We start from the raw sequence: 16555 nt of genomic DNA on the forward strand, positions 1-16555 counted from the left end.
GGTGTGCAGGTGCCTCTGGAGTAACCTGAGTCACATTCCTTTGGGTATATCGCTAGAAGTGCGATTGCTGGATCATACAGCAGATCTATGTTTAGTTTTTTAAGAAGCCTCCATATTGTTTTCCAGAGTGGTTGAACTAGCTTGCATTCCCACCAGCAGTGTACAAGGGCTCCTTTTCCCCAGCATCCTTGTAACACCCTATTGTTGGTGTTGTTTTTGATGATAACTATTCTCACAGGGGTGAGATGGAATCTTAGTGTGGTTTTGATTTGCATTTCCTTTATGGCCAGAGATAGTGAGCATTTTTTCATGTGTTTTTTGGCCATGTGAATTTCTTCTTTTGAGAAAGTTCTGTTTAGTTCAGTTGTCCATTTTTTTATTGGTTCATTGATTTTGGGAGAGTTTAGTTTTTTGAGCTCCCTGTATATTCTGGTTATCAGTCCTTTGATGTATAGCTGGCAAATGTTTTTTCCCCCTCTGCGAGTGGTCTCTTCAGTTTAGAGCAGAAGCTTTTTAATTTCATGTAGTCCCATTTGTCCATTCTTTCTCTTAAGTTGCTGAGCTGCTGGGGTTCTACTGAGGAAGTCCTTGCCTATACCTATTGCTTCCAGAGTATTCTCTGCTCTTTCCTGTACTAACTTCAGAGTCTCAGATCTGATATTAAAGTCCTTAATCCATTTAGAGTTGATACTAGTACAGGGTGATAGGCATGAATCTAGTTTCAGTTTTTTGCAGGCAGATAACCACTTTTACCACCAACATTTGCTCAAGAGGCTGTCTTTTCTCCATTGTATGTCTTTGGTGCCTTTGTCAAAAATAAGGTGGGCATAGCTGAGTGGATTCATATTCGGGTCCTCAGTTCTGTTCCATTGGTCTTCATATCTGTTTTTATGCCAGTACCATGCTGTTTTTATTGCTATTACTTTGTAATATAGTTTGAAGTCGGATACTGTGATACCTCCAGCATTGCTCTTTTTGGTGAGTATTGCCGTGGCTATTCAGTCTCTTGTGTTTCCAAATGAACTTTAAGGTAGATTTTTCAATCTCTGTGATTAATGTCATTGGGATTTTGATGGGAATTGCATTGAACATGTACATTGCTTTTGGTAGTATAGCCATTTTTACTATGTTGATTCTTCTAATCCATGAGCATGGGAGATCTTTCCATCTTCTGTAGTCTTCCTCGATCTCTTTCTTCAGGGGTTTGTAGTTCTCCCTGTAGAAGTCATTTGCAGTCCTTTGTTAAGTTTACTCCTAGGTATTTGATTTTTTTGAGGCTATTGCAAATGGAATTGTTTCCATATATTCTTTCTCAATTTGTTCATTGCTGGTGTATGGAAAAGCTAATGATTTTTGTAAGTTGATTTTTGTATCCTGCCACCTTACTATAATTGTTTATGGTGTCTAGAAGGTTCTGGGTAGTGTTTTTTGGGTCTTTAAGATATAGGATTATGTCATCTGCAAATAGGGACATTTTGACAGTTTCTTTACCTTTTTGTATTCCTTTTATTCCTTCTTCTTGCCTAATTGCTCTGGTTAGGAATTCTAGGACTATGTTGAAAAGGAGTGGGGATAGTGGGCACCCTTGTCTCATTCCTGATTTTAGGGGAAATGGTTTCAGATTTTCTCCATTAAGTATGATGTTGGCTACAGGTCTGTCATATATAGCCTTTGTCTTTATCTCAACATTAAGAAATTCCAGGGGCCTATGGCTCAAGCGGTTGAACGGGAGGGGAGAGGAGGGCCTGTGAGGAGAGGAGGAGAGAGGAGGGGAGAGGTAGACATTACAGTGCACAATTTATACAATCGGTTTTACTTTCTTCTTAGAGACATTCTTCACAGACAACTTTGGCTTCTTGGTCTAATTTGAACTAACCACTTTCTAGGTCCATGACATAGCAATTGTTATCCTAAGGATTTCATTGGTGCTTTAGGGATTTATAGGTTTGGTGGGTTTTTTGTTTGTTTGTTTTGTTTTTAAATCTCATTTCATTTTTCTGTTGAACTTTTACTTTCTGAAAATGTCTTTAATTTGCTCTCACACTTGAGTGATTATTTGGCTGTATCTAATTCTGGACTTAGGAACTCAGAACTTTGAAATACTCCACTGCTTTTTATCATCTACTGCTATTGCTAAGAAGTTCACTGCCCATAGGTTCCTGTTCTTTTTAGGTAAACTTTTCTATGTCTTGAAGCTTTCAGGGTTTTCTTTTTCCTTTTTTTTCTTTTTGCAGTACTGGGGTTTGAACTCAGGACCTATATGTTGAACCACTCCACAGGCCCTTTTTTTGAAGCATTTTTTTTTGAGATAGGGTCTCTGCCAGAGCTGGCTTCGAACATGGATCCTCCTGATCTCTGCCTTCTGAGTAGCTAGGATTACAGCATGAGCCACTGGCTAGGAGTTTCTTTTTACTCTTGAAATTTTAATATTACAGTGAAAGTTAAGGCCTAAATGTAGACCTTTTTCCTCTAACCTTCTCAGGGATCAGAATGCTCTGGTAATGAGAAGATTTGATTTTTTAGGTCACGGAAACTTTCTCCCTACTGTTTAATTTATTTCCCTTTCTATTTTATCTAATACATCTTATGGAATTTTTTTCAGTCAGATGCTATTGCTTTCTGTATTCGTTCCCCAAGTCATTCTTTTCTTACACAGTTTTCCTTATTTTTAATCGTTGCTCTAAAATTGTGAGAAAGACCCAGAATTGATGGTTTTGTTAGAAAGGTAGGCCTTCTTAACCATCTAAAATAAGTGACTTCTTCTACGTTCTAGCTACAAAGTTATTCAAATTCATGGCAGATAACCTAATTACTAGCTGGCATGGGCTTCATAAATCTGTTGGTGCTGCTTTGATACAAAACTTGACAGTGTGTGTGATGAAAATAGAGCTGGCCCTTCACGTTTCTTAAGACTTGTTTAAAAACTCGAAATACTTAAGAATATAATAGAAAATCCAAGGATTTTGTTAAACAACAACAAAAAAAAGGTATAAGAGCAAAACAAGGTTAGCCAACCAAAATATTTGTAAGTCCAGGCTTTTCATCCCTCTCTATAGTACTTAACTCTAATGCTTTACTGAAAATAGGCAGCATAGAAATAAATGGTGAAATACAAGGTATCACAAAAATAAAATGTTTCAAAGTCACTATGTCCTGTTCATGTTTCAAACTGGATTTTTATTAATGTTTACAAGGCTTCTTCCAAAAACGTCTAAGATGATGATTGAAGGATTGGGAATGAACCAGAAAATTAAAATTTTGGGGGAATGGGGGTTGGATGTCTCACTGTGTAGCCAAGCAACCTCCTATCTCACCTCCAAAGTTCTGGGATTACAGATGTATGCCACTTATGCCTAGCCCACAAACACACATTATTAAAAATTTAAGTGAGTTAAGCCAGTCCATAGAAGAATAAAAACAAGGAAATACTGAAATGAAGAAAGAAATCAAATAAACTTCAGACTGTTTTTTCTCTGAAAAAGTTCTGTTTTCAAAATGAAGAAAAGGTGTTAGAGATATAGCTCAGCTTTAGCATGAGTCAGACTCCAAGTTCAACCTCCAGCACTACATACACACACCACACCCAATCAAAACAAAGATAAACTCAGTCTAGATAAAAGGTGAGGGAGACAATGTGATTAAGTTCAGAAATTTACAGTGCAAGGTCATAATGTTTTAAACTTTCAAGTTGTAAATAGTCAAACAAAAGCAAAACTGCTTGAATGTGAAATTACTCAAATTACTCAAAGTTACAGCAGTGTTTTAATGGCTAGAAAGTCTTCAAAGTATCTACAGATAAGTTCACTATACAAAGAGAAACATTCATTTAGTATCTGTCAATCTCTTCTTGGGTCAACTTCTAGCAGAAGCTGAGAAATCTTTTTAGATAAAAAAATTTTTCATCTACATTCAGGCTATTAAGACAGCCCTGTATATACTAATTTCATCAAAACTATTCACTTTTATGCTAGTTTTATCACCAGTTAAAACTAGTAATCTGATTTTCCACTCTTGCTTTCATTTGGCCCCAAATCTAGTCCTCTGCTTAAACTATCTAAAGTACTATCTTGCACTCAGTCACTTTTCCAGGTTATCATGCCAAGTTAAAACTATAGTCTCAACTTTGAGCAAATCACCCCAACAGGGTATACATTTCCTAGTTCAGACTGGTTAGCCAACAAACAGAAACAAAGAAAGTTACAATGACCTAGAATAACTTACCCCAATAATCCAATACTGCTCTCAGTTCAGTTCTGAGCAACAAAAAGAAAAACAAAACAAAACCAAAAACCACACTCACACAAAAACAACCCACTGACTTGAGTGACCAGGAAAAAAACAGAGAATATTTATGTCTTAGTCCAATCTAATTTTGCCTAAAATCATTCATACTGACAAGAATAACATTAGTCCCTAAGATTTACTATGTGATAGCTAGAGTCCCAGCTACTTGGGACTACTACTACTCTACTACTGAGGTAGGAAGACTTCTTAAGCCCAGGAGTTCCAAGATCATCTCAAACACTGAGATTGAAGACAAGGTTAAAAGTAAGCTCAGATGGGGGTGAAAAGAGAACCCTTAAAACATTCTAAGTTTTATCAAGTGCTAGAACACAAATAATTTATTAAAGGTAGGGAATTCCAAAGGATTATATAGGATGTTTGGATGGAATGTTGATATGGACAGAATTTGAGGATACTGAATTGGAGAAATAACCATGCAAGTCAAAGAATTAAGCAACATTCAAATCCTATGTAGCTTTCAAACCAATTTCAACATCACTTCCTCCATGAAACATCTCTTAATTTCCTTAACCAAAGGTGATTTTCTCTCCCTTAACCTTCATTTTTTTTATTTCTCATAATAGTTTACTTAATACTGCAATAATTTACGCATTTCTCTTTTCCCAGTAGCTAGACTATAAGCATTTTGTGGGTCATTACTTATCTGAGTGTCACAGGACTGAAGTCAGATTCCTACAGCCTATCATTTAGTCTTAAGTCCTTTTTAAAAAGTAACAATTTATATATGGAAAGAAGAAAATAGAAACTATTTAAAATGCTGAGAGAACACTGAAGGCTGGGACAATTACAGAAGGTCTCACAGAGAACACCCAGTTGAGCTGGGCTCCAATGGATAAGCAAGCATGATGAGGGAAGTATATATAGTGAAGTGCCTCAAAAACTGGTTTTAATAATCTTATAAATGATAGTAGCTGTTTACAGGTAATACTAAGCTCTTCCAATAATAAAGAAGTTTTGTAAAAGACAAAACAAAATTTACCCACAATGTGTGGGTGTGCAAGAAAAGTGACATTTTAATGTGGACAAGTTCATTTTGGAGAAATTCATCCAAATTCTGTGTAAAATATGACAAAAATACATTATATTCAACTGAACCTAAGGAACAGTGGGGGGAAATTATGTAACAGACAGCATAAGAACTGAGATTAATAGCTGAGAGAACAATCACTGACAAGTGTAGCTCTTTAGTGATAAGGTTTAAATGCTTAATCAAAGCAGGTTAAAGTAGTAAGAATTTTTAAGTTCTGAGGAAAAAATTGAAAGGAACAGTTTTAATACTGTATAGAATCTATTACAAATGTTTACCACACCATACCTTTTAAAAAGAAAAACCTTGCTTTTGTCATCCTGGATGTGTGGAAAGGAACACTCATCAAGTCGCCCAAGCGTATTTTTCTTTGTAATCAGATAAGTGATTCAACCAAACTCAATTCTACTATGGTCAGAGAGCTAGCTACAACTCCTTCTTGCCACAGCTACAGGAATAATTATGTCACATGCTCAAAATGAATAGTAATTGGCTAAGGACAATTCTGAAATGACACTTCCAATTCTATAGGAACTATAAACTGGAAGGGAGGGAGGAAAAGAGAAGAGGACAAGACAGGAACAGAGTAGAGGAAGAGGGAAGGGAATAGAGGGGAGAAGGAAGAGGTGAGTGGAGGGGAGGGGAGGGAAATAGAGGGGAGGAGAGGAGGACTATGTGTAACAGAACCCAAGGAGAGTAGGAAGTGACACAAAGCATCACTTATATAGATATGAAGACAAAAGAGGGTAGCTAAGCGAAAAGCTGACAGAACATTCCACCCAAATTCATAAGCTGGTGATGGGAATAAAAAAAAACTGACAAGAGTTTTGGGAAAAGAAGTCAGTCTGCTGAAACATAATGAGCCAATGGGAAAAATGGTCACAATAATACCAAAGGAAAAGAATACCTCATTGCAAGATAAAAAGCAAAGATAAAAGTAAGGCAAGACTAGCTCCACCAAAAAGGCTAAAAAGGGGTGTTTCTGCTGAGAACAGCAGAATGGTATGGAGTTCCAGAACCTCAAGATAACTTAATATACCACTTGTCTTCATTCCAATTCTAAGGATCTCTCCCTTTTCCAATTACCACTCTTTAGCAAAAGAGATCTGATTCCCACCCCCCAAAAAGAGTATAACACATTAGTGAAATAAGAATTACTAAGCCCTCATTTTTTTTCTTTGGATTCTTCAGTATAGTCAGAAGTGATCAGCTGATCCAAACACCTAATATTCTTCATTGTCTCCAGCAAATCTTTCACAATGACTCTTTGGTCTACCGAAGTTTTCCCTTCAATAAGCACTTACTTTATGCAACTACAAGATAGATAAACTCACTGTTATCACTGCATGCCACAGACTGCCAATATTCCTTTTGTTTTTTCATGATTAACTGGACCCCCACTACTTTCAAATCCAATTAGATCAGTCAGCCCAAATTTCCACTATATTGACAATATAGAACCTATACGCCATTTCTGAAATTACTGTATTCTTCAGGGTCTACTAAAGACAACAAAATCAAATTCTAGCTAGTTGAAGCTAGATTGCTTTTTAGTGTTAGAAACTGTTAGAAGACCTTTTTTAAAAAAGGCTCTTGATTAAAACTTTTAGTAATACGTAATTACAAAACCACACTAGAGTTGTGCTATCAAAAGAAATATTGTCTATCCAAAATATTGCCTATCCAGACTATTACACACTCACAAAAATACAAATCACAACCAGAATCCTACCAGCAAAAACAATAAAAACAGGAAAAGAACAGACTCCAACTCTCTTTTACCTTCCAAATCTCACATGAGTGTATATGAGGCAGAAATAAAGTAACGTTAACTCTGAATGCAAAGGAGTATGAGACATGTACTTGCCAGTTTTAAGATTTCCAAATGCCAGAGGGGGTCTGATGGATGTTGACCACCCTTGGTAATATAAAATGAAAATCTAGTTTTCACATTAAAAGACATATATTTGCAGGATATAGAAGGCAACTACAGTAACCAAGGGAATGAAGTTGTTCAGAGGATATAAATAAGTTATTATTTGAAGATGTAGGGAAAAGCAGATGGGAAAGTAGTACAAAACCATAATGTATAAGAACAGTATGACTGAGATCTTACAAGTTACTAAATCTCTTATTTCTAAATACTGGATTATCAATAAAGTAAGACCATAAGGAAGAATAAGTATGCTGTTCTATATATCAAAGTGATTTTGTTTTTAGATTTAATTCTTAACCCCAAAATCTAAAGTAATAAAAATAAAATATGTTGCAATGGAAAACTATGGAGGTACAATCCCACATTTTTTTAATGAGATGTCAAAATGAACATATCTTTGATAAAGCACCTCATTTATGGGTTACTATCAGATATTGTAGGTGACCAAGACCACTGATCTAAATATTTTGGTTAGCTCTTACTGCAATATTAATAGATGTAAATTAACTAATTCCAAATATCTAATTTTTCAAATATTAAGCTTCAATTAAATGCATGTATGGAAATGTAACACCTTTTTTAAATATTTGAAATTCTTTTAAATACTTGAAAAGGGTTTAAACAACTGACTTTTATATTCTGGAAATATGCTGTTCAGATAAAGGGAGAATCACCTCTACCTCTACCCTCAGGATTTAAAGACTTATTGATTTCATTCATAAAAATTTAATCATGTTTTAGCCAGGCACTGGTGAACTCACACCTGCAATCCTACCTACTAAGGAGACAGAGATCAGGAGTATCAAGGCTCGAAGCCAGTCCCAGGCAAACAGTTTAAGACTCTATTTTGGAAATACCCAACACAAAAAGGGCTGGTAGAGTGGCTCAAGTGGTAGAGTGCCTGCCTAGCAAGTGTGAAGCCCTGAGTTCAAATGCCAGTACCACAAAAAAAAATAATTTTTAAAAAACAGACTTAACAGATGTTGTGTAACTTATCTGTTTCTCCTTCCTGAATATATGAAAAACTGTATGTTTAGTCCTGTGGCAGTTTGGTGGGGCTATGTGACTAGTTCTGGCCCATAAAATATGAGCATAAGTCACTTCTGGGCCACAGCCAATAAAAATAGTATGCAGGTGCTTTCATTTCTCTTTCTCCCCAGTGATCTTGGGAATCACGGGTATAGTGGTTAGTATTACAAAACAAGGGAGCCTGGACCTGAATCACCAAACAGAAAAAGACTCTATCTTCTTTGAAACTGTTACATGAACAACTTTCATAAATTAAACCACTGAGATTGGGAGATTTATGTATAACTACAACATAGTGCAAACATTAATAATAAAGTCTATTAAATTTTCCCTACTCTGGTAACTTAATGTATGTCAAATTCATTACCCACTTTAAATAGCTGTGGGCTAACTTTGCGAGATAGATAAGTAAAGATACATTATAGAGGTGTATTACTTATACACAAACATGGAGGGGGGATAAAGAGGAGGGAGAGAGATTTGTAGGTAAAAGAGACTCTTGATAAGAAGAATATTCAACTTACAGTGTGAGCACATTTCCAAAGGATAACTCGCCTCATTTCCCTGGGGGAAAAAAGAAACAATTAGTTACAAGATTGGCCCAAATTTCCTCGAAATATTAAATACTTAAAGCCACAAAGCACAAGCATAAATAAGCCAATATGTCTAGGCTTATAAATTACATTTTTTTCATTGGTAAGAAAAGAAGTTATACAATATGGTAGAAAGAGGTTTTGGCCCAACCTGGCTTGATATGTCCTCTGCTACGTAGGACTTACACAAGCACTTGATTAAAATCTATTTCAAACATTTTTAATTCCCTACACATGACATATACCAAATTTTCACATACTGAGACTGCCAATGTTCTAATGTACCTTGCTGGGTGAACTCATTTTGAAGAAGAGCTCAGAATAAACCCTCTCCCGAGACTGCAAAATGAACTATTTAAAAAACCTTGTTGTCATTTATACTTGCATTTAAACACATTTTTCCATATGCTGTGTAACTAAAACAAGAATATTAACAGGAAGGTGAGTCTAATACAAGACTTTATTTCTTTTTCATAAGAAGTCATATCTCATATCTAAATTCCATTCAGCTGTTTTCTATACTAGGATACTATGTGAAATGTGCATAAGAAAAAAAGTTCTAGAAAAACTACAGATCTGGACCAATGTCTACATTTAACAACTTTTGAGGGCTCTTCCCAGGAAAATCAAAAATCTGGTAAAAGATCACACCATTTTAGCAGTCGAACCATATGTAGTTCTAAATCTAAAAGAGTGAAAATTCCAAGTATAAAAGACTCAGAGAGGTAGAATCATGAAGATCTTTAAAATGGTCTATAAAGCTTAGTACCAAGCATTCTACATGGTATTTTCTAATCTTAACCCTACCTAACAATTAAACAGCAGTAAGTGTACAATAGGACTAACAGTGAATATTTGATTACACTTCTATATTATTATAATAAGTCACTGAAAACAACCTGAAAAAAATAATTTAGTATGGCTGGTTGTCTTTTAAATGCCTAAAAGTATCTTTATTCATATGTAAACTTAAAGTCTAGGAAATGTTTATCAGTAAATTACAGCATCTTCAATTCTTCATATGCTGCCAGTAATTAGTGATTTCCTTGAAAATTATAGCAAGTAATTGCAATTTTCCAGGTTGGTTTAAGTCACCTTAAATATAAAATATACACTAAAGTGAGGACAAAAGAAATAGCCAACAATAAAGCTTGACATTATTAGCAAATAGAAATAGATTTGTTTATTTTCATGTTACCTAATTAACCTTAAACAGTTGTTACCTATATTATTACCTCACATTTGCATGCCTCAATTTTAAAAATTCCTTTTCCATTCCATGCCTTTAAAAAGTATGTTTTTTCCAAGGTTCTCAAGAATACACTGGTATTTTACTTACTAAACTTGGAACTGTTAGTGTGAGTTTTATTTACTTTTTTAAAATGTTAGCACTTTTATTGTTTTGTAAGTAAAGGTAAAATAGTTATTCTGTGGTCTCAGGCAGGATTTTGAAATCAGACCCTTGTTTCACTAGCTCATTGACCTATACAGTGCTACCAATTCCTTATAAATGATACATACCATCATTTCCTCTATTTATCTCTATTACTCCCATTGGCCAGCATCTACAAGACCCAAGCACCAGCCAGGCCGGAGTTCCTAAAGGCTATTCCCCATCAACAATGACTATCTATCTCATCTCTCTCCCAAACTTCAAATCCATGTATCCAAATGGTTATTGTGACTTCAAGCTATCCAACACTGACCATTACATCCCATTAGCTATTGCTAAAATGTAATAGTTCCCTACTGTCTTCAGGATTAAAACCAACATTCTTCAGAAAGCCATGTAAAGCCAATTAATCAGGAAAACTATCTCTAGTCACTCTCCCAAGAAGCAACAACCATCTCTAAACTCCAATTTTTTTCACTCTACAGTCTACACTATATGACCTTTTATGGAAAGAATGTCTTCATACTTTGTCTCTCACTTAAAAAAATTAAAACCCAAAGCAACATAATTTTCCTCCACATTTGGTCTTCATTATGCCTAATCATTAGTAAAAGTAAGTTTTAGAGCTTCCCCCATCCTAGTTGCTTGAGTTTCTCCCAGGGACAATGAAATTTATCATCAAGTGTTTCATTCAGGTTTGCCCTGTAGGATATATAGTTTGCTTATTCCTGAATCTAAAGCACAATTACATTTAAACAAAAAATAAGCATGATTTTACAAATTATTTTATCAGTCTTAACTAGAAAAACATCAGCATTTCTGAAGGTAAATTAGTTCTACAGTAAATTTCTAGCTGATAGCTCCAATCTAAGGTTGGGAAATACTGAAATAGAGATAACTACTGTAAGAGACATATCCAGTAAGGTTTTGGCATTTACTATAAGAGAATCTCAACTAAACAAAACCATGTAATTATATCCAAGGCTAATATATTCTTAACAAGTAATTTAATTAAAACATCAACAGAGTTGAAATATTGTACCACATGACCAAGTTATTAGCAAAATTACTTAATAAAAAAGTCCTTAAATAACTCCACTTGCTTGACATTAACATTGACTTTCCTTATACTGATTAAAAAACTCAGTACTGCCAATAGGAGTAATGCTATGTGAACTGCTTGACCAATATAAAATGCTAGCAAGTCAGTAAAACTGCACAAAATAAATTTTCAGACTTTATCTGTGACCACTAGTATAAGGAAGCAAGAGGTGAACTCTAGTTTTATCCCAGATTATTGTCTGAAGGAAGTTTCCAAATTGCAACATAGGCATACAATGTTGCTGAACTGAGAAGTCAGAGACAGGATTGTGAGTGCAGCTCAAGTGGGGAAGTACTTGGCTACTACATGCAAGGCCCTGTGTTCAATCCTCAGTACTGCAAAAAAGAAAAAAATACATGAAGGTCAAGAGACCAAGGAGATTAGGTTTGTAGGGAGAACATCTTAGCGAAGGGAGGTACAGAGAGATCTTTGGAAGTTTGTCGAAAAATCCCCTCCAGTTCATGCATACGTTTGAAAGGAAGCTTCCAAAAGCCAGGGAAAGAACTCGTAGCAGGCCCAACAATTTTGGAGCTTACACAAAAACGGGAAATAGTTTATGATCCCGTAAGCCAGAGTGGAGAAACCTTTAAACACAAAGGGCTTTGAGACAGAGTTCTCAGAATGGCTTTATTAGCTATGAATTAAAGGCTGCTCTTAGACCCACTTTTAAAAAATAAAAGCAAGTCTCAAAAGACCAAGTCAATTTCAAATAACTTAAGTATGTGACAAAACAAGCACTCTTTAAAGGACTAAAATCCAACTTAATAGCATAAAATTCACAATGTATGACAACCAACAAAAGGCATAAACAGAGGGGGTAAACTTAGTCAAAGTACACTACAGGCATCTATAGAATCATTACAATGAAACCCCTCCTACTAACGATATATGCTAATTAAAAAGTAAAATAAACTGGGTGCCAGTGGCTCATGCCTCTAATCCTGGCTACTTGAGAGGCTAAAATCAGGAGGATCCAGGTGGAGGCCAGCCTGGGCAAATAATTTGAGACCCCATCTCCAAAATAACCAGAGCAAAATGGACCAAAGGTATGGTGATGCTCTGAGTTAAAACCCCAGTTTCACCAAAGGAAAAAGAAGATAAAATAAAATTTCAAAAAAGCATAACAGGATATTAGTTTGGACAAAGCTCAAAATCTGCCAGACACAAAAAGCTACATATTGTATCATTTCACTTATATGAAATATCCTAAAGTAAATCCATAAAAACAGAGTGAAGACTGGTGGTTGCTAGGCACTGCAGGGAGGGGGAATAAATGGAGAATAACCCCTTAGTGGGTATTTGGAGTGCTGAAAATAAGGTAGTGGTTAAGCAATATTATTAGTATACTAAATGATACTGGACTGCTCATTTAAAATGGTGAATTTTGTTATGCAAATTTGACCTCAATAAAGAAATTTAAATACACACACATACATGATGTTTAATAAAGGGTCAAAAATCTTCCAAATTTGAAGGAAAGTTTAAATTTACATTCCAAAAAGCTTAATGAACCCCAAACAGAAAAAACCCACAACAAAACATGTAATAATCAAGTTGCTAATGGCCTGTGTGATACACAAAATTCTAATTGTAATTATGTAAAAAAGACATATCACATACAGCTGACAAAATTACTACAAGAGATTTTTCTCAGAAACAAAAAGGCCAGAAAACAGTAAAATCTATTTAAAGAATCAGAAGAACCAAAAGAAAACTTGTCACACTAGAATTTTATATCCAGCAAAAATATCTTTCAAATATTGAGGTATGATGCTTTTTCCAGATAACCAAATATACAGTCCAATGTATGTTCACTACAAAAAATGTCAAGTTTTTCAGACAAAAGAAAAATGATTCTAGATGGACAATTAGATCTAGACCAATAAATGAAGAATACCAGAGATGGTAAATACATAGACAAATGTAAAACATTTTCTCATAATTAAATGTCCTTAGGTATACTATTTAAAACAATCAAAATGGGCTGGGGATATAGCTTAGTGGTAGAGCACTTGCCTAGCATGTACAAGGCCCTGGTTTAGATCCTTAGAACTAGAAAAAAACAAAAAATAAATGAAACAATCTTAACGATGCAAGTACAGACATAAATATACAGAGCCAGCCATGGTGGTACACACTTGTAATTTCAGCACTCAGGAGATATAGACAGGAAGATTGAAAGTTTGAGGTCCACGTGGGCTACACAGCAAAACTAGTCTCAAAAAAAGGGAAAAAAATATATGACAACACCACAAAGGAAGGGGGGGAATGGATGAGTACTATTCTGATCTTACACAGAAAAGAATCATTACATCTTTACATGAAGATAAAACATGGTATGTTAAACAGAGTAGCTACTTTCTTTCAAAAACAAATTTTTTTAAAGAGGAAGAATACGACAAAATAAAATGGCATGTTCTGATGGTCTATGGATCAAATTGACCAGGCCAGAAGATACCCAGATTATTCAGAGTATGTCTGCTAGACGATATTAACATCTGAACTGGTAAATTAAGTAAAGCAGTAGGTGGTATCATCCAATCTGTAGGGCACCTGAACAGACCAAAATGGTAGCGGAAAGTTGATCTTCTCTTGCCCTTCTGCCCCTGGTTCTCAAGCTTCAGGCTTACACCGATATCTATACTATCAACTTTTCTGCTCTCAGACCTTCAAACTATGCCATCAGCTTTTGTAAGTCTCCAGCTTATAGAGAGCAGATAGACTTCTGAACTACCATAATCATGTGAGGCAATATTACATAATAAGTCTCTTCATTTATATGTGTGTATATCTCCTATTGGCTCTGTTTCTTGAGAGAAACCTAAAACAATCATAAAAAATATTCATTCCAGAGGGACACCAGGAAGTAAAAACACAAAGCAAATGAGAAAAAAATAGAAAGTAGCAAGACTATAGATTTAAGTGCAAATATTCTGACAACTATATTAATTCCAATTAAAAAGATGTAACTACGTGCAATCTATTTTAAAACTCACTTTTAAAAAATCATTGCAGATAGGTTAAAACTAAAGAGACAGAAAATATAGACCTTAAAAACACTAATCAAAAGGAAGATATAGTAGATAGTGACATTGGACAATGTAAAATTCAGAACAAGGAACATTACCAAAGATAGTAATGCTACAGAATGCTAGAGGTTAATACATCAGAAAGATGAGAGTCCAAAATTATAATAACCCTATAAATTCCTCAGAAAAGTAGAAGGGGTAAGAAGTTAAGTCTGAATAATTTTGAGGCCAGCATTGTCATAATAACAAAATGATACTACAAAAAAACTATAATCTAGTATTTCTTCATGACTTTAACATGTAAAAGTCCTTAATATTTTAGCAAAGTGAATCTAGAAAAAAAAATTAAGGTCATTAAATGTCAAAACCAACTGACAATTATTACCGCACTGAAGGTTGGCTTAATAATTCAAAATTGACGTGATTCACATTAACAGACTAAAAAAAGGAAAAAAAAGCCAGTTACCTCAACAGATGCAATAAAAGCATCAGACAAATTTCAACACCAATTCATGCCAGAACTCAGCAAATTAAGGTTTTTCCTCAATCTATAAAGGGTTATCTGAACATTCTTTCAATAAAATGTAATATTATAAGACTGATTTCCTTTCAATCTAAATCAGAAACAAGATAAAGACACCTGTACTAGTACAATGAGGCAAGACAAAAGAAATAAAAAGCATACTGATAAGAATTAAGATAAACTGCCTTTATTTGCAGATGACAGAACTCTATATGCTCATAAATCCTAAACAAACTACAAAAAAAACCCCAAAAACCCCTATTAGAACTAAGGAATTAAGCAAGGTGGCAGGACTAAAGGTCAATATACAAAAATCAAATGTGTTCCCACATTTTGGAAATAACTGAAAAATGAAATTAAGAAAAACTTCCACTTACAAAATCATCAAAAATACAAAACACTTAGTTAAATGTGTTCAGAGAGTATGCATGAAGACTGTAAAACATAGCTCAGAGAAATTAAATATGATCTTTAAAAAAATAGGTATGTTTACAGATCCAAAGACATGTTAAGACGGCAATTCTTCTCATATTGACCTAGAGACCAAAAAAGATGAATTTTTACAGAAATCAATAAATTAAGTCTAAAATTTATATGGAACTCCAAAGGACTTATGTAGCCAAGCAAATTGAAAAGGACCAATATTGAAAGCCTCATAATTATCTTATTTGAAGAGTTATAAAACTAGAGTCATCAACAGTGATACTGTTGTAAGGATAGACAAAGATCAATGGACCAGAATAAAGTAAACAAACACACAAGATTTTCAACAAAGGTGCCCAGGTAATTCAACATGGGAAAAAAAAAATCTTTGCAACAAACAGCTGGATATTCATATGCAAAAAAAAAAAAAAGAAAGAAAAAGAAAAAAACCACTAAGACTTGAATAGACATTTCACAATAAAGGTACAGTGACAGTACAGGCACATGAAAATATTTGTAACATTATAAGATGTTAAAGCAACAAACTAAAATCACAATGAAATGCTATTATATATGCAACTATTATTGAATATAGCTAAAATGTACAAAACAAACCAAGCGAAGCATTACCAAAAAAAGAAAAAAAGACATGTGGTGGAACAGAACTCTTAACTGTCCCTTAAAATTCCCAACCTCTCGTACCCATTCATTTTTCTTCCACTTATTCAAACACAAATGTAAGTACTGTTGGAAATGGACTTTGTACAAGTGAAATTCCCCAGATCAGGTGACTTTAGGGTAAAAAGATCATTCAGGTGGGCCTTACCTAATTGTAAGAAGAGTCTTTTAAAAGTAGTTTTCTCTGACTGGTCTAAGAGGAGGTCAGACATTCAAAGCATGAGAGAAATTCAACACAGGGGAGATAGAGGAGCCATTGGTATGAAAGTAGGCACCTTGAAGAGTTGAGGGTTAACTCCCCAGCTGACAGGCAAAAGCAAGCAGAGCAAGGAGGTGACTTCTGCCAACAACTTGAAACAACTTGAATGCAGACTCTTCCCCAGAACTTCCAACGCAGAACTTGAATTGGGTGACACCTTGATTTCAGCCCATGATGCCCTGAAGAGAACCTAGCTGTGCCACTGTGAACTTAATAATACATGGATGCTGCTTTAAGTCACTAAGACTATGGTAAATA

The 16555-nt window shown here is 34.8% G+C and overlaps 1 protein-coding gene across 1 annotated transcript in view; it reads right to left on the reverse strand.

Annotated features, from left to right (window-relative positions):
• Positions 1 to 16555, reverse strand: part of Ppp3r1 (protein phosphatase 3 regulatory subunit B, alpha) — a 61238-nt gene that overhangs the window by 22553 nt on the left and 22130 nt on the right. Inside the window, exon 2 of the mRNA XM_020175181.2 lies at positions 8822 to 8861. Coding sequence (XP_020030770.1) covers positions 8822 to 8861 — 40 coding nt within the window. The remainder of the gene's footprint in view (positions 1 to 8821; positions 8862 to 16555) is intronic.

Source organism: Castor canadensis, chromosome 12 (assembly GCF_047511655.1).
Source record: "Castor canadensis chromosome 12, mCasCan1.hap1v2, whole genome shotgun sequence".
In the NCBI taxonomy this organism is placed as follows: Eukaryota; Metazoa; Chordata; class Mammalia; order Rodentia; family Castoridae; genus Castor; species Castor canadensis.